The 19,182-nt window shown below is 56.0% G+C and overlaps 1 protein-coding gene across 12 annotated transcripts; it reads right to left on the minus strand.

Moving 5' to 3' along the window:
• Nucleotides 1-2,333: 2,333 nt before the first annotated feature.
• Nucleotides 2,334-18,380, minus strand: TPM3 (tropomyosin 3). 12 transcript variants are annotated; one of them, XM_071579542.1, is made up of 11 exons: nucleotides 18,180-18,380; nucleotides 15,080-15,213; nucleotides 14,115-14,232; nucleotides 13,792-13,862; nucleotides 12,375-12,450; nucleotides 11,826-11,888; nucleotides 11,612-11,681; nucleotides 9,808-9,886; nucleotides 7,907-7,973; nucleotides 4,026-4,146; nucleotides 3,394-3,484 (listed from the first exon to the last, which is right to left on the minus strand). In XM_071579542.1, exons 1-10 carry the CDS (start codon nucleotides 18,309-18,311, stop codon nucleotides 4,069-4,071), a joined length of 888 nt encoding a protein of 295 aa, XP_071435643.1. In that variant the 5' UTR covers nucleotides 18,312-18,380; the 3' UTR covers nucleotides 3,394-3,484; nucleotides 4,026-4,068. The 12 variants fall into 12 exon arrangements, 10 of the variants coding, with proteins under 10 accessions (XP_071435636.1, XP_071435640.1, XP_071435635.1 ...); XR_011699837.1 differs by lacking the exon at nucleotides 7,907-7,973; XR_011699838.1 differs by lacking the exons at nucleotides 7,907-7,973; nucleotides 12,375-12,450 and adding an exon at nucleotides 12,942-13,017.
• Nucleotides 18,381-19,182: the final 802 nt, after the last annotated feature.

Below are 19,182 nucleotides of genomic sequence, written 5' to 3' on the forward strand. Positions count from 1 at the left end.
TTGTCCAGAAAGTTCTCAAATTTGGAAGATAATTTCAGTGCTATCATATCAACAATGACATCACAATGGAGTAAATAGCCTGCCAACAGGAGAGCAAATAATCCTTAATTCAGCATCTATAAGCTCAGACTGGCTTCAAAACTAGTGAAAATTGAGCATTAGTGAAAAAAAGAACAAATCAGTGGCTTCTTACCCTACAGAGCCTGGATAATGCACTGTCACAACCTGTAGGTTCTCACAGAGTCATTAAATTGTTATTCTGAAAATGAACATTTTTGTATACAATATTGATGTCTGATGAATTTGCACTTTTCTTCCTACCACGTTCCTCAGCCACCCCAACAATGCAGCCACCAGAGGGTTTGGGGACAAACAGCACCCTCCTCAACAGCTAAAAGGGAGGGAGGGAGGGAGAAGAGGGGAAGGAGGGAGAGAGGGAAGGGAGGGAGAGTTAATTTTTCTCCTCTTCACTCAGAGGTGTATCTTTAAATGACATTAAGGGTTGGCAGAGTGCATAAATAAAAGTGGATTTATATTGTCCCCAATCCCTTTTCTAGTGTTTATTCCTGCAATAATCTGTTACAGAGCATCCTCCCAGTGCTGGCGAGAGCTTCCTTGCAGCAGCTCATCCATGAGGTCCCAGAGTGCACGGGCTTCAGCTGATGGTCCCTCTACTCCAGGTTTCGGTGTGGGCACCAGCGACAGCAAGAGCTCAGGACACACACCCCTGCTCAGAGCACAGAGCCCCCCCTGCTCAGAGCACAGAGCCCCCCCTGCTCAGACAGAGCCCCCTGCTCAGAGCACACAGCCCCCCTGCCCAGAGCACACAGCCCCCCTGCTCAGACAGAGCCCCCCTGCTCAGAGCACACAGCCCCCCTGCTCAGACAGAGCCCACCTGCTCAGACAGAGCCCCCCTGCTCAGACAGAGCCCCCTGCTCAGACAGAGCCCCCCTGCTCAGAGCACAGAGCCCCCCTGCTCAGAGCACACAGCCCCCCTGCTCAGACAGAGCCCCCTGCTCAGACAGAGCCCCCCTGCTCAGACAGAGCCCCCTGCTCAGACAGAGCCCCCCTGCTCAGACAGAGCCCCCCTGCTCAGAGCACACAGCCCCCCTGCTCAGAGCACACAGCCCCCCTGCTCAGACAGAGCCCCCTGCTCAGAGCACACAGCCCTGCATCCCCCAGCACACCCCTTGGTCCCTTGTGCTCTCCAACTTTCTCTGCCTCAGGAAAATGCAGGCTTGCAGTGCCTAAAGGAACTCCAGGAGATATGGGAAGGGGACTTTGGACAAGGGATGGAGGGACAGGAAAAGGGACAATGGCTTCCCACTGCCAGAGGGCAGGGTTGGACGGGATATTGGGAAGAAACTCTTCCCTATGTGGATGGGGAGGCCCTGGCACAGGCTGACCAGAGAAGCTGTGGCTGCCCCATCCCTGGAAGTGTTCAAGGCCAGGTTAGACGGGCCAGCCAACGCCAGGGCTGGACAACCCTTTCCATGAAGAAATTTTCCCTATCTAATAAAAACCTCTGATGCAACTTGAGAATGTTTCCTCTTATTCTGTTGCTTGTTCCCTGGGAGCAGAGCCTGACCCCCCTACCAGCTCCACCCTCCTGTCAGGCAGCTGTAGAGAGGTCCCCTCTGAACCTCCTTTTCTCCAGGCTGAGCCCCCTCAGCTCCCTCAGTCACTCCTGGTGCTCCAGACCCTTCCCCAGGTCCATTCCCTTCCCTGAACTCATTCCAGGCCCACAATGTCTTTTTGTCATGAGGATCCCAAAATTGACCCGAGGACTGGAGGTGCCCAGGAGTGCCCAGCACAGGGATGGTCACTGCCCTGGCCCTGTGGCCACACTATGGCTGGTACAGACCAGGTGCTGTTGGCCTCTTGCCCACCTGGGCACACCTGGGCTCACATTCAGCTGCTGCCACCCACACCCCCAGATCTTTTCCAGCCTCCCAACCATTTTCCCACGAGCTTTGGAGCACAGCAGGGTGTTGTGGTGACCTAAGGACAGAACCTGACCCTTGTTTTTTGTGCACCTCACACCACTGGCCTCGGCCCATCGATCCAGCCTGTCCAGATCCCTCTGCAGAGCCTTCCTGCCCTCTAGCAGATCAACACTCCCGCCCAACTTGCTGTTATCTCCAAACTGAGGGACTTGTCCCCACAGTCCCACTTTTGCACTCCAGCCCTAGGAAGACGCTGGCAAGCCCAGTTTTACCCTGTGTGTGGTCTCATCCCCGAGAGAAGGGCACATACCCATCTTCATCTCCACCCTCCTCCCCCGCAAGCACAGATGGAGCGGCTCACACACAGTAAAGCACAGTCAGCAGCAGTGGAGGGATCGATTTTTATTTCAAAAGACAGTAACACAATTTTTCAATTTAGTATCAAAACACTGGATAGGGTTTTTGTCTCCAGATTGGCCCCTTAAACTGCTACAACCAAGCAGCATGCTCAAACCACAAGCTACACGCCGTGAGCGCGACTCGGCCACGCTCGCGCCTCACAACCACGACACGTCAGCAATGCACAGCAAGGTGGCTTGTACCCAGTTAAGACTGTAAGAGCAGTCCTGGCCAGGAGGGAAGGCTTGGCTCCCTCCCTCCAGGTAGGCAAAAACACTTCTCCAAGAACACAAGGCTGTTGTACTTAAGCTGTTAAGTGTAACCCAGCGATGAGCGGTGAAGTTTGGTGCATCAGCACTTAGTGAAGGCAAAGCCAGCCCCAGGGTAGCAACAGGTTAGAGGGGCCACGGCTGCTCTAAGCCCACCAGGAAAGGAAGTGGCCAATGGTGGGGCAATAGGACACAATCCTTGTGAAGGTTCAATTGTTCAGATGACTGGCTTGGCTTAAAAAAAAGAAGGTACCTTTCACCCAAGTTGCTCCTCCCCAACGCCGTTACCTTAAAGCTGAGAAACTGAACTGCACTTTTGGCAAACAGCTCTTGAAAAGTTAGTTTTCCCAACAGGCTTCCATCTCTTGCCTGGCTACTCTGACTCACAAGCAGAACCATCACACCCTTTTCCTGCCCTGCCAAAGCAGGGTGGCCCAGAGCCAATTAACGGAAGGTTAATACCGAATTTTAAAGCCAAGAGCTTTGAAGTGTAGCTCACCAGCCTCACACAATATTTGGAATGTTTACAATGGTTGCTACAAAAAAAAGGTAGTTACAAAATGTGTACATCTCAAACATGCTCCCCACACATTATTGCATTGTTTATTTCCCTTAATGATGCTGTTTGAAGCTCTGCCCAACCTGGTGGCCTTTAACCCTGGGGCAAAGGATATTCGTGTTTGGTCAAGTTGGCAACAGAAAGTAAACTCTGGTCCCCAGGGTTAGAGGGCAGCAGCAGCTGGGCTGGCACCCGGCATCGCGTGGCGGAGGCGGTGGCAGGGATCTATTACATCTCGTTCAGGTCTAGCAGAGTCTGGTCCAGCATTCTTTGCGTGCAGAGATGCTCCTCTTTGGTGGATTTCAGTTTATCTGGCAGGAAGCAAGAGTTGAGAATTACAAAGCAGCATCAGACAACCAAAAGTCCTTTGCCATAGAAAGCTTGTGCCAGCCCCTTCCCCGCAGTGATCCTCGGGCCAGGGGGTCTGCTGGGTGCAGTTGGAAGTTCGGGGGTCACTGGCCTTATGCAGTCCTTGCCTCTCACACTGCTGGTGCTCCCAGTCAGCACAGACATGGTGTGCCTTCAGCCAGAGCTCTAGGCAGTGTTTCACATGCAGGTGCCTCCGACTGCAGCCAGCTCTTCCCAGGGCTTCCACACCTGCACAGCTGACTCACATGGCCCAGCAAGGCACCCAAGAGCAACACACACTTGGAAATCACCCCCTGGAACTACAGCTGGTTGTGCCTCCGTTCCCCTCAGCACAGGGCAGGGATGCCAAGCCCAGCAGCAAGGAGCAGACCACTGGCCTGAGGGGCAGCAGGGCAGGGGCTGGGACAGTGACAGCCAGAGAGCAAGGAGCGAGGGAGCTGCACCCTGCCCGACACTACAGGCAGTGGTGCAGTCGATTCTCACATGTTCCTTAAGCCAGGAGGAGAGCAGATCAGCAGCTAGTGCTCTAGGTAGGCTTTATTCCAAAGGTGAGCCCACCCACATCACTGGAGACATCCACACGCTGGGACACTGGATAGACAGGCTGTTGAAAAACATCCTTTAGGTACAGGCAGATTCCCAACGCTATTCCCAACCTCCCCAGGGTCAGAAACTGTGCACAGAGAACAGTCTTCCTCAAGCATGAGCAGTGGCAGCATTTAAATACACTCTGCAGGCACCCAGGACACAGCTTCAGGCTGTGCATTTTGGGACTTGCTGCCAAGATGTCCATGAGCCTTCCCAACCCATTCCAGGGCTCTGCAGCTGCAGTGGAGTCAGGCCCAGGGAATGACTGCTGCCCCCAAACCTTCTTGGTTAGGACTCCCCTGGACAGGAACATACTACAGGTGTGCAGTATCTCACAGACTACAAGGTCAGTTGTTTATTGGCAGAAGCCATCATTCCATGCACCAAGAAATCCTATAGTCATTTAGCTAATAGTAAATTAAGTTGTAGCACTTGACAGGCAGCTTCAAGCAGATTTAAACCTAACTTCAGCCCACCCCTGATGTGGGGGGTGCAGACATTCTGGTTCCATTGGAGGAGCCAGGCAGGACCCCCCAGACAAGCAAACAAGATGGCTCAAAACAGCCAAGTCTGGGGGTTACTTCACCAAGAATAGAGGTTACCTTTATATGTTAAAAAATGCTTAAATAAATTATAGGATGAATTCAAGTGCCCCATTAAAAAGCAGCAATTGCATAAAATTAGCATGTCTGCCAGTCTTAATGATCAGATTTCAGTGTGGTCCACAGCACTGGTGGTCGCAATAAGGTTGTTTAATGGGATTAGTGAGCCCCTTCTCAGTCACACAGATCATGCAGCGTTAACTTCAGCTCATTTGAGAGCAGGCGGTTTTTCTCAAGCTGGCTGTACAGGCGCTCTGCAGCAGTGACAGGATGAGGGAAACAAGAAGAGAGAAAAAGAGAAAGGGAAGGTTAGTAGAGCACCAAGATGAGCACATCAAACAAGCTGTCTCCATACTGTGTGCCTCCAAGGATGGCCTGGGCTATTCCCAGGTGAAGCCAGAAAGAACAAAGGTTTGCCTTTCTCTAACTTGTGCTTTAGCTCAGGAAGATCATAGAGGAAACCAAATGTGGGCAGAAGTGGAAGTGCTACCAAGGATGTGCCAAGGCAAAGAAAGGAAGAGGAGACACCAGAAGAGGAGCATGCAGGCTGGGTTGGACCCCAGTAACGACAGAGACCTGGGATGTGCTTTGAGCCCGTGGAGCACATCACAGAAAAGAGTCCTGCCACAGCTGAACCAGAAGCAGCTTCCAGAGAGGGACACACCACTCTGAAGTGGGACTGACAGGGTTTGAACAGTGGGACAGGGACACCAGGAGAACCAAGACTGCCACCATCTCACCCCTGGAGGACCTTCCTCTGAGAACACACCTGGTACCACACTAACAACCCAGGCCAGTCAGGACTGAAGACAGTGACTGCTTCCAGTACAGGACAGAGAAAGTTCTGGATTACATGCTCCTCCTTTACATCTGCCCCAGAACTACATGAGCAGGACACAAGCTGCCACTGTCTCTGCAGTCATGGGCTCTCCAGTGCCTGTCCTTACAGCCCCACAGAGGTCCAGCAGCCACACATGTCCTCGAGGCTCATGCCTAGCATGTGCTCAGCAGCAGCACAGGAAAGGGAGAACTAGTTTGATCCCCTCCCAAGAAATGTCACCTCTCAGGGCTGGGTGGCCAATGTCCTGCCACAACTGGTCACCACAGAGAACCCATTCAGCATCTCTCTCTGCCCATCTGCACGGGCAGGGTCCTCCCACCCTGACAGCTCCAACTCCTGGATTTAGGGGAATACTGCACAGTGAAAAATCCTTACACAACAGCTTCCAGCCTGGCAGGACTGATCAGCACCACCTGCAGCGACACACACAGTGTGCTGCCTCTGCTTGAGGACAGAACCTAGATCACAGCCTTGGGCTTGGGCCTTGGGCTTCTCCTCAAATCCTTGTACTACGAGGTCCTGGGAATCTTGGGCACCCTCTGAAGGGGAGCTACACCATTCCTCATTGCTTTCAACCTTGGAATATTTTGCTCTTGAACAAGTCAAGTGGTTCACATGGAGTAGCCAAAGCATGTCACCTTTCCCAGGGTTTCAGCCCAGTCCCTCCAGTGTGACAACCCACACACAGAGGGGGAAGCTCACCTTCAGCTTCACCCTCAGCTCCTCTCAGTCCTCAGGACCTGCTCTAGCTGCACCTCACTCTGCAGGAGGAGGTAGTAATGTTGATTGACTGTCCCTTCTTTAAAGCCCCCAAGGGACCGAGGCACAGCCAGAGAAGCCAATTACTTCTGTCTCACCACAATCTGGAATTTGAGAGTAATTCTGGATACACCCCAGCCTGGCCCGTGCCTTGCACAACAGCTACTCCTGCTGCCAGAGACTCTGGCTCCAGGCTGGCTCTGAGCAGGTCAGCTGAGCACTCTGATGCCAGTACCCAGCTCCAGGTGATCTGGGCTGGTCCTGGGTCTCTAGAGTGGCAGAGGATGGAACTGTGCTCAGGACAAGTGACTGTCAGTTGGTGTAACAGCTCACAGCTTTCAAGCAAGCATTCTTGCTTTTGGACAAGGACCTGATGATCCACCCACATGAGGGAGCAAACTGGAGCACTTTGCATGACCCTTCCCAGACCTCAGGAACAGCTCCTCCACATGTTAAGTGTGCCCAGCTCTGCAGATGCTACCCGCAGTTCCGCCTGCTCCCTTCTCTGCCCAGCCCCAGGGCAGCCTCACCAGCCATCCCTGCCACTCAGGGAGCCCCAGGACCCGGCCCTCTGGGTCAGCTAACCTGCATTTGCAGCACTCTCAAGTCACAGCCCAGCTCACAGTAACCTGCCCGCACAAGCCCAGCAATCAAGTCAGACCAGATGCCTCCAAACCCTTCCAGGGCAGACAGTGCATCACCCACCCACCCACCCACCCACCCACCCATCTGCCACCCAGTGTGGATTCCATCCAGATGAGCAGGGAGAGGGCTTGTCACAGCCCAGCCTTTGATAACATCACTTGGAACAGCACTGTGGAGAGCAGAGCCACCAGCTCCCCACTGAGTCAGGACACAACAGGACCTCCCTGTGAGGAGAGAGGCACTTCCCAGGGTCAGGCTGACTCCTTCCACCCAGTAAGAGTAACAGAAGGGGTGAGACTGGAAGAGAACACAGTGGGTGATCTGGTTCAACCTCCCTACTCAAGCAGGGTCATCCACAGCACAGGATTGCATCCAGATGGTTCTGGAGTATCTCCAGTGAGGGAGACTCCACACTCTCTCTGCGCAGCCTGTGCCAGTGCTTGGTCACCCACACAACAAAGAAGTTCTTCCTCATGTTCAGGTGTAACTTCCTGGGCATCAGTTCCTGCCCACTGCCTCTTGTCCTATTGCTGGGCACCACTGAGCAAAACCTCATCCATCCTCTGACACCCTCCCTGCAGACACTGACAGACATGGATGAGGTCCCCATTGTCCCAAGAGCTGACAATGGAACACCAGGATGGAAACCTCTACAATGACAGAAGCTCTGCCCCTCCCACAGCCTACAGACCCCCTCCTCCAGCTGCAGTTGGGTTACTGAGGAGTTCTGGGTTCTTCCTTTGTGCTTACAGGGCACAGTTACTGCCCCACATCCCAGGAGAGTCGACCACACTTTGAAATTCCTTACAGGAATGGTCCCTCCTTCCCCACCCAGACCCAGCATCAAAGACAAGAGTGACACCAGGCTGGGGCAGGTGAGCATGCCTGGACTGCCCTGCTAGTGCTGTGGAGAACAGAAGGGCACAAACCTGAGGAAGCCACGGGAGGTGTCCCATGTCATCAGAACTCTGCCCACAAAGGGCTCTTCTTCGGGCACTGTGGCAGATAAACCAAACCAGAAAGGAAAAAGTATTTGAGCAGCCACCACGAGGCAGCACACACTGTTAGGACAGGCTGACCAGTGTTTATCATACCAGAACAAGTGGCAACAGAGCAGCAGTGACACGTGCCAGGTGCTCACAGCCCACTGCCAGCGGCCGTGTCCGGTGGGAGCTCCATGCCACGCTCTCAGAAGGATCCTGCTGCCCTCAGCCCCTGCACAGGGAGGTGAGGGCTCTGCACAACACTGATTCCCTGGCTTGGATGCTCACAGCCCTGCCGTGGTGCCTTCTCACTCCTCAAGCAAGGGGCCATACATCCCTCCCCACAGCACGGGCAGCACCTCCACCCAAGCAGTCCTGCCCCACAGGACACCAGCCAGGGCTCACGCAACATTTATTGGCTTCCACACCCTGACCTAGTGATTATCAGGCGTGTGACCTCCCACTGCAACCCAGTGCTTGGCAAATGGTGCTGGTGAACACTCCAGAGCAGGCACAAACGAGGAGTGTCTTCAGCCAGGCACAGCTCCAGGGCCTCCTGCTGCAACCCTCAGTCTCCCACTGGACCCCAAAGGCCCTGTCTGCAGAGCTGCCATCACATCTGGGAGCCAGCAGCACACTCCAAGGGGAACTCCAGCATGCTAGTGAGGTCTGTGTTCCACTGAGGGTGACACTAGTTTGAAGGCAATGCTGAAACAGTTACTCTAAAGCCGCGAGTGGTCATTAGAAACCCACTTCTCAAAAGCACCAGCCATTCCGTTCCATTTATACAAGAACTGTTTTCCTTAAAAAAGGTGACATCATGCTCGAGCAAGAGGCAAGAGAAATACAAAAGGAGCTTTATGGCTCCACACAAGATATGCAGATGAGAACAACATCCTCCCAGCTCCCCCGACACAGAAAGGGCAGCCCCTCAGAGCAGGCTGTGTCTGGCACATCAGGTCACACAGAGGGAGCTTTGTTTGGGAGCAAGAGCAGCAGAACTGGGGGGCTGCTGCTGCTGTCAAGCTTCAGTGTCTTTACAGCACCCTTTCCCAGGGATACCCTGTGCACAGTAACTGGAAAAAGGTACTGGAATTCAAAGTGAGATGACGAGAGCGTGAATGCAGAGTGCAGATGCAGATCGAGCCACCAAGCAGAGAGAAATATCCAAAGTGAAGTTTGGAATCGCAAGACTTATCTGTGTGAGACAGAAGGAGACACTAATTTTAAGAGAAGCTTCGGTGTTTGTGCACCGCAAACTCTGCTGAGGGAGCTTTGGGACACTCGTGTTAAGGCTCTTCTCTGAGGGGTGAGGACTCAGCCCCTCCTGGGTTAGTGCGAGGACCACGCGGAGCAGCTGTTAGAGCACCCACTGCAGGTCTGAACACAAAGCTCAGGAGCAAAGTTGCAGAAACACACGAGTTCAGCTACTTCCACAGATCAGTTCATCATCCAGCCCATCTCAAGCCTGTTGTGGCAAATCCTAAGGAATCCACTTGAGCACTGTCCACAGCCTTATCGAGGAGGGATCCCGAGACCATGGCCCAGCAGCTCCAGCAGACAACAAAGCCACTTTACCTGAGGAAGCCTATCCCAGTAGGACTGGGAATGGCACTCCAGGAGTTCAAGTCAGAACCCTTCAGGCCAGCACAGCACTTGGTTACACATGCAGATCGCAAGGACCAGAGTTAGAGGAGGGCATGCTGGGGCACCATGGGCAGATCTGTAGAAGTAACCTGTTCGGCACACGCCGCCCATCTCCAACTACAGAAACCACAGCACACCAAGCAAGCCCTGGCGGCAGAGCCCGCTGAAGCGAGAGGCAGCGCCAGCCAGCTCATATTTACATGGAAGTCATGTCATTCAGGGCGTGGTCCAGTTCCTCACTAATTGCTTTGTACTTCAGTTTCTGGGCATAGAGCTCATCTAGAAGAGGATTAGGAGGAGAACAAAAGGGAGACAATGAGGGAAGGCAGAGTTCTTCCAACACTCTGGGCAGAAAAAGCAGGATGGGACTCAAGAACAGAAGAAAATGAAGTTAAATGTGGAGCTATGGTGACTTCGTGCTCATCCCCAACAATGAACAGGAGAGTTCCAGCAGCCTGAGGACGGTCTGACCAGCAAAGGCCTTCCAGGATTACAATCCAGCTTCGAGGGGAGCAGAGCCAAGCACTCAGAACACATGAGTTTGTAATAAGCTGGCCAGCTAGGTCAGCAGGAACCAGTGGCAGGAGGAGCAGCAGGGAAGGGCAATTCCATCTGCTTAGTGACAAGCTTGCTACACCTAAGGAGGTGATCAGTCAAGGTGCTTTGTTCTCACTTTGTGCAGAAAGACTGGCTTGGGAGAAGTCAGTCATGTAATAGATCTGGGCATCAGAAGGAATTCCAATCCTGCAGGACTGCAGTACCGGCCCCACCGGTGTTCTCCATCAGATAATGGAGAAGACAGGCAGCTCGTTGCCCCCAGGGAGGGGCGGGCCTGCAACTGCTCTGATGCACTCCTGAGCCCTGCAGAGCTGGCACAGGCTGCTCCAGCTCCAACTGCCTGGGCTACAGTGCAGCTGGTCATGCTGTTAACAGCCCCGCAGAGCCTGGGGAGCTCTGTCCCTTGTCATAAACTAGGTCACCTCAGCAGCAAGGCCAGAGACCAGAGCCAACTCTCAATCAACAGGTTTCTCAGGGAGTATGCAGGGATGTGGAGGAGCTTTTGCAGTTCCCCATAAAGGCTTGTCCTGGATCATGTGGTAGCTTGGATTGCTGCTTGGCTGTGGTTCTGAAACAGCTCAGCTGACACCATTGCTATTTCTAGATAATAAACCTTCAGAGTGAGTGCAGATAGTAGGATGGGGCTTTGTATCTCCAAGCCCTGGCACTACAAGACCACAAAGGCACACCTACGGTCAAGGCAGAAGGCCTGTAAGGGTTTTGGTTTACCAGCACCACCACTCCAGCCACAACAATCCACAGGAGAATCTTGCCACAGCCCCAGATTTAAGGGAGGCAGCTGAAACCTTATTCCGTGGCTCGGGGCAAGGTTCTGCAATGGTTGGCCTCAGGAGTGCTCCTGAAGGATTGTGTGAAGGAATGGGAGGAGGAAAGGAACCCATCCTTGGCACAAGCTGACCACCAGACTTCGTGGATGGGGCTGCTGGTGACTGAACCTTGATCCAGGACCAGCACTGGGGAGTCTTAGTCTTCATGGGGGCTGTTTCAAGACTCGCTGACTCCTGTGGTTGACTGTCAGGACACCGTCTGCAGCAGCCAGTGCACGACATTCTACATGCATGGATGTTATTGTGACTAATTCCTGCAAGTTGAGGTGCTTCTTTCCTATGCCATTCCTTAAACTGGATTAAACTGGAGCACAGGATATAGTTACATTCCCAACACCACCACCAAAACACACCAGCTGTTAGACAGGGTGTGGATCAAGAGCTTGAGCTCTGCTGCAGTACAGCTCGGAAACTGTTTCCAGAGCAGCTACACAGGGCATGACTCTTGCCAAGCCTCACCTGGGAGGCCAAGTCAGGTCATAATCCAACTACTGAGGAGCACAGCAGCCTCTCCACTCTCCAGCTACCTGGGAGACAGCCTTCCTTAGCTCCTCACTCCTCACCACATATTCCTTGGTTTCCTATCCCCCGAATGTACCTTCCAAATCATCAATGGTCTTCTCCAGCTTGGCTACAGAGCGCTCAGCAAATTCAGCGCGGGTCTCCGCCTGCCAGATGGAAACAAGCCAGTTAGTGCAACAGCTCTACAGCAAAGGGCATCAGCCTGAGGAGAGGACATGAAGTCTACAATCCTCCATGTCTCTTCTCAGTCAAGCTAGGGCCAGCTGGGCCATCCTGACATGGCCACTCACCTCTTTGAGTTTATCAGTCAGGATCTTGATCTCTTCTTCATATTTATCCTCTTTTTGAGAGTACTGTGGAAAAGAAGTCAACAATCAGCAGCATTCAGCAGTCCCAGGTACCTCCCACTCCAGAGAGCCCACAGCTACTGAGGCAGGCTTGAACTCCTCACTGCAGCACACATGCCCACAGAAACTTCCAAATGGGAGTTGTTCACATCCCTACTTGTGTCCAACAGGACTGGGTCAGGCAGCAAGTCCCACATCATGCACAGAACACAAACCTGGGCACAGGAAAGTTCTCATCTTAACATCTTAGCAGCTTAAACATCCTGGCTGATCAAGCCTGCCCCAAGGCAGGGAAGGGCAGCCAAGCTTCCTGCACCCCAATTTCCACAGCCCTCCACTGAAATCCACTAGCCCTCCCAGGAGGGCAAGCACAGCTCTCCCAGCTTGCTTAAGATTGCAGTTGCATCATTTCCATCCCAGTGGGTGCTCTGCTGTTCTCACACCCTCCTAGAATAACAGCAATGTTTCTGGCCCTGGGACAGGCAGCCCTACCTTCTCAGCCTGAGCCTCAAGAGACTTGAGATTGTTGGTGACATTCTTCAGCTCCTCCTCCAGCTCGGAACATTTACTGTGGGGTTTTGTAAAGAAAGGGGGGAAAAAACGGAAAAGAAGTGGGAGGGAAAGACAGGAGACAAGAAGTGAATCCACATGCAGGGAAGACCAGGAAGTTCCTTAGGAGACTGTCTGAGATTAGACTGGATAGGACCCCACTTTGAGGCACTTGTGTAGAAAGCAAGTCCCCTTTTTTCCTCCGAGCTCATGTTTTTAAGTATTCTGCCAGCACATGCACTGGGCACAGAGCTGAGCAGTGAGATGCGGACACAGGTTTCTGCCAGACCTGGAGTCTCCAAGGAGAAGCTGCATGTTTAGTGTGCTGTACTGTAGAAAGCTGTTCTGACAGACAGTGGACAGCCACCACCACTCATACAGGGATATTTATGGGCAAAGAGGACAGAACATTCCAGGAGAGAGAAAGGCGCAGTTAAGCTGACGAGAGGAGCGTAGTGAGGAGACCACAAGAGTTCTGGTTTAATGGTTCAAGAAGGGAAAGGTTAGTACCTTTTCTTCGGCAACAGACAGACACTTCAAGTTCTGGTCCATCACTCTGATCTGCTCCTGCAGCTCCCGGCAATGACTGTTAGTGACGGTCACACAATGGCACAAGCCAGGTGGGGGCAAGGTCAAAAGGAGCACCAAAACCACACCACCATAGAGCAAAAAATGGGGTGGGGGGAAACACAAAAAAGTCATGGTCACAACATGCACGTCTGGGCGGGAAGCACAGTGCTGCTGCTGCACACACACCACCTGTGTTAGACAAGGCCCAGAGCACAGACAGGTGCTGACCAGCTCCTCAAGGATCAGCTAAAGCATCTGGACATGTGAAAGGAGGCCACAGGACTTGTGCCTCTATTCTGAGCAGAGGAAGTCCAGCTTGCTGCTCAGCAGTGCAGGAACCTGGAGAGCTTATTGCAAATACTTGGAGGCCAGAGACCAGCCTCAACTACAGCTCTGCCTTCGGCCATCCTGTGTGCTGCTTTAGCCCCTGGCCCAGGAGGCCTCTGCCACTTTAGGACAAGCACTGTGCCCAGCAGCAACATGAAGGATCTCATGACTGCCCACACAAAGCAGTGCTGGTGAATGCTGTGGGGAGAAGGGCTCTCTGGCCTCCGTGACTAGGGAGTGCCTTCATGCAAAGGGCACAGCATCTCCACCCAAGGCAAATCACGTCACAAATTCCTCACCCTGAGTGGAGCCAATCCTGTTTTCAAGCAGAGTGCTTCCAGCCCTTTCCTCTGAGGACCTAAACCCACCCTGTGCTTCAGGCCTTGTGTAACAAGGTTAGCAATGCAGTGTTAGTTCCCATGCAGAGGCAGACGTGCCAGTTACATGCGAGCAGACTACTCACGACTCTGCAAGCTCAGCTCTCTCCTCAGTACGCTCCAGATCTCCTTCTATGATCACCAGTTTCCGAGCAACCTGGAAGGGAAAATCAGAATCAAGAGGAAAGAGGATGATTTTGCACTTGTAAACTGTGCACAGCAGTGAAGGGAATGAATGCCTGCAGGAGCCACTGAAGCTGCCAGAGGTTTTTGGCCAAGCAGAGCATTGATGTAGCTCTGCTGAGAGCCAGGGTCTGCCCCAGGTTTGCTGAGGAAAGTCCTGTCGTCAGGAAGAGGAGTCACCTCTCCTGGCCTAGGTCAGCTGTACAAGAGCATTCAAGAGTCTCACCTCCTCATACTTCCTGTCCGCCTCCTCTGCAATGTGTTTGGCTTCCTTGAGCTGGATCTCCTGCAGTTCCATCTTCTCCTCATCCTTAAGAGCTCTGTTTTCAATGACTTTCATGCCTCTGTCCAAAAGAAAGCACAGGGAGGGGAGGTGTGTAACACAATCCTGGACAAGTCAGTGTTGTGGTGATTTTCAGGGCATTGACAGTGCTCCCCTGGAACCACAGTGCTTCCTGACAAGCCATGACCCCTCGGAGTGCAGAGGGTGGCACAGGAAGGCAGACACCACTGGGCTGATGTGAACACAGCAACCTCAATTGCTTGGAATTAACTGTTCTTTGGAACATTCCTTCAGCAGCTCACTGGGCTCCTGGGCCAAGGGAAGTGCAGTGCTGCCGAGAAGAACAAGCCTGGCTGTCTTAGGGACTTGGCAAAGCCAAATCAAGCACTTCCCTGTCTGGAATGCAGGAAGAGCCAAGTCCATCTCTATGGCAGGCCACCAGCTGGGTTGGGCTGCTCACCACGGTGTGTGCCCTGAGAAAGCACATCAGGCAGCAGGAAGTGGACCATTCCCCTTGGAATCAGAGGCCAGGTCAGGGGACGTCTGCCAGCCAGGAGGATGCTGGCAGAGGCAGCAGGAAAAGAGGCTACCCCACCAGCAGCCACCTTCACAAGGCAATGGTGTCTCCAAAGACACTTTGTCTTCCCCCTCAGAGGTGGGAATGCATGGCAGCACACAGCACCTCCTTAGCTTCAGGTTCCAAGACACTCAAGGCCATCAGCAGCCTCAGGTTCCAAGACACTCAAGGCCATCAGCACTGTTTTGGCTGGCACCGACTCCCACAACCAGCCTTGATGCAGGATCTCCTTCCCCCAGTCTGGGAAGGCCAAAAGGTTGATGGCACTGGGCCCCAAGTCAGGAACATACCCAAGATGTTTGACAGAGTGTGAGCAGGAGCCCTTGCTCACCTTTCGCTCTCATCTGCTGCCTTCTCTGCCTCTTCCAGCTTCTGCAGGGCCGTGGCAAGGCGCTCCTGAGCTCGGTCCAACTCCTCCTCTACCAGCTGGATACGGCGATTCAAGGATGCCACTTCTGCCTCGGCCTGGAGGGAGCAGAGGAGGGCACTCAGCCTGTGCAGGTTTAGCAGCTGAGCTCTGCCATCAGGTCACCAGGAGCACATGGGAACACAAAGCACACCTTCAGCCACCCTCCCAGGGGTGTGCAGCACCTCCTGTGGGCTGTGTCCACGCAGCAGCCCTCCCACAGGCTTCTCCCTGCCAGCCTGAGCTGCCCTGACAGTTTAAGCCATAAACACTACGGAGATGACTTGCACCAAGGGGTGCCTCTGCAGCTGCTGGGATCCTGCCAGGCCATCTATCACAGCTCTGTTTATCTGCCACGCCAGAACGTGGTGATAGCTGTCACTTAGCACAGAGTCAGTTTACTCACATGATCTGGACACAAGCAAGCATTGCTTGAGGCAAACCTTGCCACCAGCAGAGCGAGAAGGATTAACAGGTTCAGGGATGTTACTTCAGGTGCTGGCAGGCCGGGTGGGCCACCAGTGCTGCCCAGCCCAGGGACTCATTGCTGCAGTGCCCACAGCCCCAGAAGGGAGCCCGCAGTGCTCAAGACTTCCTTCCTCCCAGTGAGTCACTAATGAACCAGAGAAGGAGCAAAGCTTCTCCAGTCCTGAGGCAGGTTGAGGGGGCTGTTCCCCAGCAACAGCCGCCTTGGTTCAGCCCTAGGCACCGGGAGCTGCTGAAACTGCTGACAGCCCGCAGGCATTTGCCAGAAACATGACCACAAAATCGACCAGCAGAGATCAGGGGCCATCACATCCCCCAGCCACTGTGATCAGCCATGAGGCCCCTTCTTACAGCCCCATCCACATCAACCCTGGCCAGAGACCAGGGGAGCTCAGATGCTCTGGGGACACCGACACCCCACTGGAGCCCCCCAGGGCCCTGGGGGAGTCCAGAATCCTGCTCCCCAACAGGATTACAGAGGCAGGCTGGGATGTGGTCATTCCAAGGCAGTGCTGTGACCTTCTGCAGAGACCTGGGCACAGGCACATGCCAGACAGACACGAAATATCCCAGCTGCATGTAACAAAGCAGCCTACGCAGACACACTGCTCCTCACGGAGCCCGAGGAGGGAGGAGCAGAGCAATGAAAGGCACCAGTGTTAGAGTGGAGCCCAACACCAGTTGCATCCAGTTCCCGGAGGGACTGTCGAAGTTTTCCCCCTCTGCTGACACTGAGGCACCCCCTGGCACATTCCAGGGCTGGGAAAGCTCCCATGCAGGCACACCCCACCCCTCACCTGGGAAGCCCACACTCCTCTGGGTGCCCAGAGAGCACCCGCCATGCCTGAGGGGCAAGTGGTCTGCCCAAAGAGGAACACACCGCCACCTTAAACAGAACTGGGAAGGAGACTGCCTGACACACATCTTTTGCCTATTAAAGGGGACACGGGCTGCTGAGGTGGAGAACTTCCTCCTTCTTTCTCCCAGCGGATGGGGACACACCAGCACAGCCAGCCTCTGCTTCTTGATCCTCTGAACTGCATCACTTAGCCCTGACTTCCTGCAGGCAGGGCTTAACCCACAGAGAAACCACCCTTGTTTTTGAGGAAGTGCCTCTTCCCTGCTGCAGAAGGCCCCTTACACCTCCCCTTCTGTTCTTCCTCCCTGGATGCAGCTGAAACTGTCAGGCTTCCCCAGAGCACAGGGTGACCCTCCCAGGCAGCCCTGCCGCAAGTGCCACATTCCAGTTACTCTGGGCTTCCTTCAGGAAGGTAGCCCTGAACCAAGGAGCACCCAGAGCCCTGCAAGCCAAGGGAGGAGCTCATTCTGGCCTTTGGGACTCATCATTGCTTCCCCAGGCCAGAGATCTAAGAGAACTCCCCAGGACCAGGCAAGTACTGGTTCGCTCCCCAGAGGAGTTTCAGGGCGCTGGGAGAAGCACGGGTGTTCCCATGACAACACTGCTATTACAAGGAGAATTCCTTACTGGCTGCGAAGACAGAGCCCAGCTGAGGCCCCCGAGTGTCAGAGGTTTGTGCCACGGGCTGGGCAGCAGAGTCCGATCCCTCCCCGGCAGCGCTTCAGCACCGTCAGAGCCGGGGCTCGGGCAGTGAGCGTGGAGGGCTCAGCCTTGGCAAAGTCACGGCAAATGCACCGAGAGCCACGCTCAGATTCAAGCCAGAACCTGCCCCGTGCCACCCCATCCCTGTTCCCACAACGATGCCAGCCTTGTCTGTGTCCTGGCCCAGGGGAGCCGGTCCTGCCCGTGCCACCCCATCCCCCTCCCCAGCCTCGCCGTGTCCCCCGCCCAGCTCAGACCCTGCCGGGGTTGCTCCGTCTTTCCTTCCTTGCAGGCAACCCCAGCCCAGGCGCTCTCTCTCCCCCGGTGCCGCGGGATGCGGGGGGATTCGGGGGGGATGCGGGAGGGGATGCAGGGGGGATTCGGGGGCATTCAAGGGGGATGCGACGGGGATGCAGGGGGGGATGCGGGGGGGGATGCGAAAGGGGGTGCGGGAAGGGGTGCGGGAAGGGATGCAGAGCGGGATGAGAGGGGGATGAGAGGGGGATGCGGGAGGGAATACGGGAAGGGGTGCGGCAGGAGATGCGGGAAGGGGTGCGGGAGGAGATGCGGGAGGGAATGCGAGAGGGAGATGCGGGAAGGGGTGCGGGAGGAGATGCGGGAGGGGATGCGGGCAGGGAGCGCTCCGGGGGCTCCCGCGCCGGCCGCGCCCCGAGAGAGCTCCCGCCGTCTCCTCCCGTCCATCTTCCCCGCGCAGCCCCGGGCTCGGGGCCGCACAAGATGGCCGGGCCTCCCCTTCCCCCTGCCGCGGTCAGCCCCGGGACACGGTAACAGCGACACAAGGACCGGCCGGTGCCCTCCGGCCCCGGCCCCTGCTCAGCACCACGGGCACGGCCATGGGGCGGGACCGCCGGGCCAGAGGACACCCGGGCCGGGCCGGGCTCCCGCCAGCGCTCTCGGGGCGACCCCCGGGCCCGCCGCCTGCCCGGCCGTGCCCCGGCGGGGCGGTCCCGGCGGTACCTGCTCGCGGTTGCGGCGCTCGGCCTCCACCTCCCGCTGCAGCCGCTCCGCCCGCTCCTCCGCATCGTCCGCCTGCTGCTGCAGCACCTGGATCTTGCGCTTCACCGCCTCGATGGTGGTGGCCCCGGCCATGCTCGGTGCCCCCGCTCCGGCCCCGCCGCCCGCACACACCGGGACCCCGCCCGGAACCCCCGCCCGGAACTGACGTCACTTCCGGCCCGCCCTGCGGGCGCGTTACCGGAGGGACGGGGCGGGGCCCTGGACCGGGCGGGCCCGCACACACCGGGACCGGCACTGGGACCGGGCGGGCCCACACACACCGGGATGGGCACCGGGACCGGCACTGGGACCGGGCGGGCCCACATACACCGGGATGGACACCGGGACCGGGCGGGCCCACACACACCGGGATGGGCACCGGGACCGGCACTGGGACCGGGCGGGCCCACATACACCGGGATGGGCACCGGAACCGGGCGGGCCCACACACACCGGGATTGGCACCGGAACCGGCACTGGGACCGGGCGGGCCCACATACACCGGGATGGGCACCGGGATTGGCACCGGGACCGGGCGGGAACGAGGATACCGGGGCCGGACAGGGGCACAGTAGATTCGGCACCGCGGGCTCCTGGGTCTATGGGGACCTGCCCCGTGTGGGCACCGGGACCGGCCCCGGCGTCGGGGGCCGCAGGGCCCGGGGGAGCCGGGGCTGCCCCACATGGACCCCCTTCCGTGAGCCGGACCAGCCGGTGCCGCCCGAGCGCCCTCGGCCGCGTTTGGGCACGGCCTGGCCACGGGGGCTGAGCTCGGGCTCTGTGCCCCGGCGCTCCCCCCGATCTCGCTCCACCTCCCACCCCGTGTGCCCGATCCGTGCTCCGGTCCGTTTGCCCGGTCCGTGCTCTGCCCCGTGTGCCCGATCCCGCGCTTCCTCCCGCTCCCTGTGCCCGATCCACACCCCGCTCCCTGTGCCCGGTCCGCGCCCTGCTCTCTGTGCCCGGT

The sequence above is a fragment of the Pithys albifrons genome, chromosome 30, assembly GCF_047495875.1.
Source record: "Pithys albifrons albifrons isolate INPA30051 chromosome 30, PitAlb_v1, whole genome shotgun sequence".
In the NCBI taxonomy this organism is placed as follows: domain Eukaryota; kingdom Metazoa; phylum Chordata; class Aves; order Passeriformes; family Thamnophilidae; genus Pithys; species Pithys albifrons.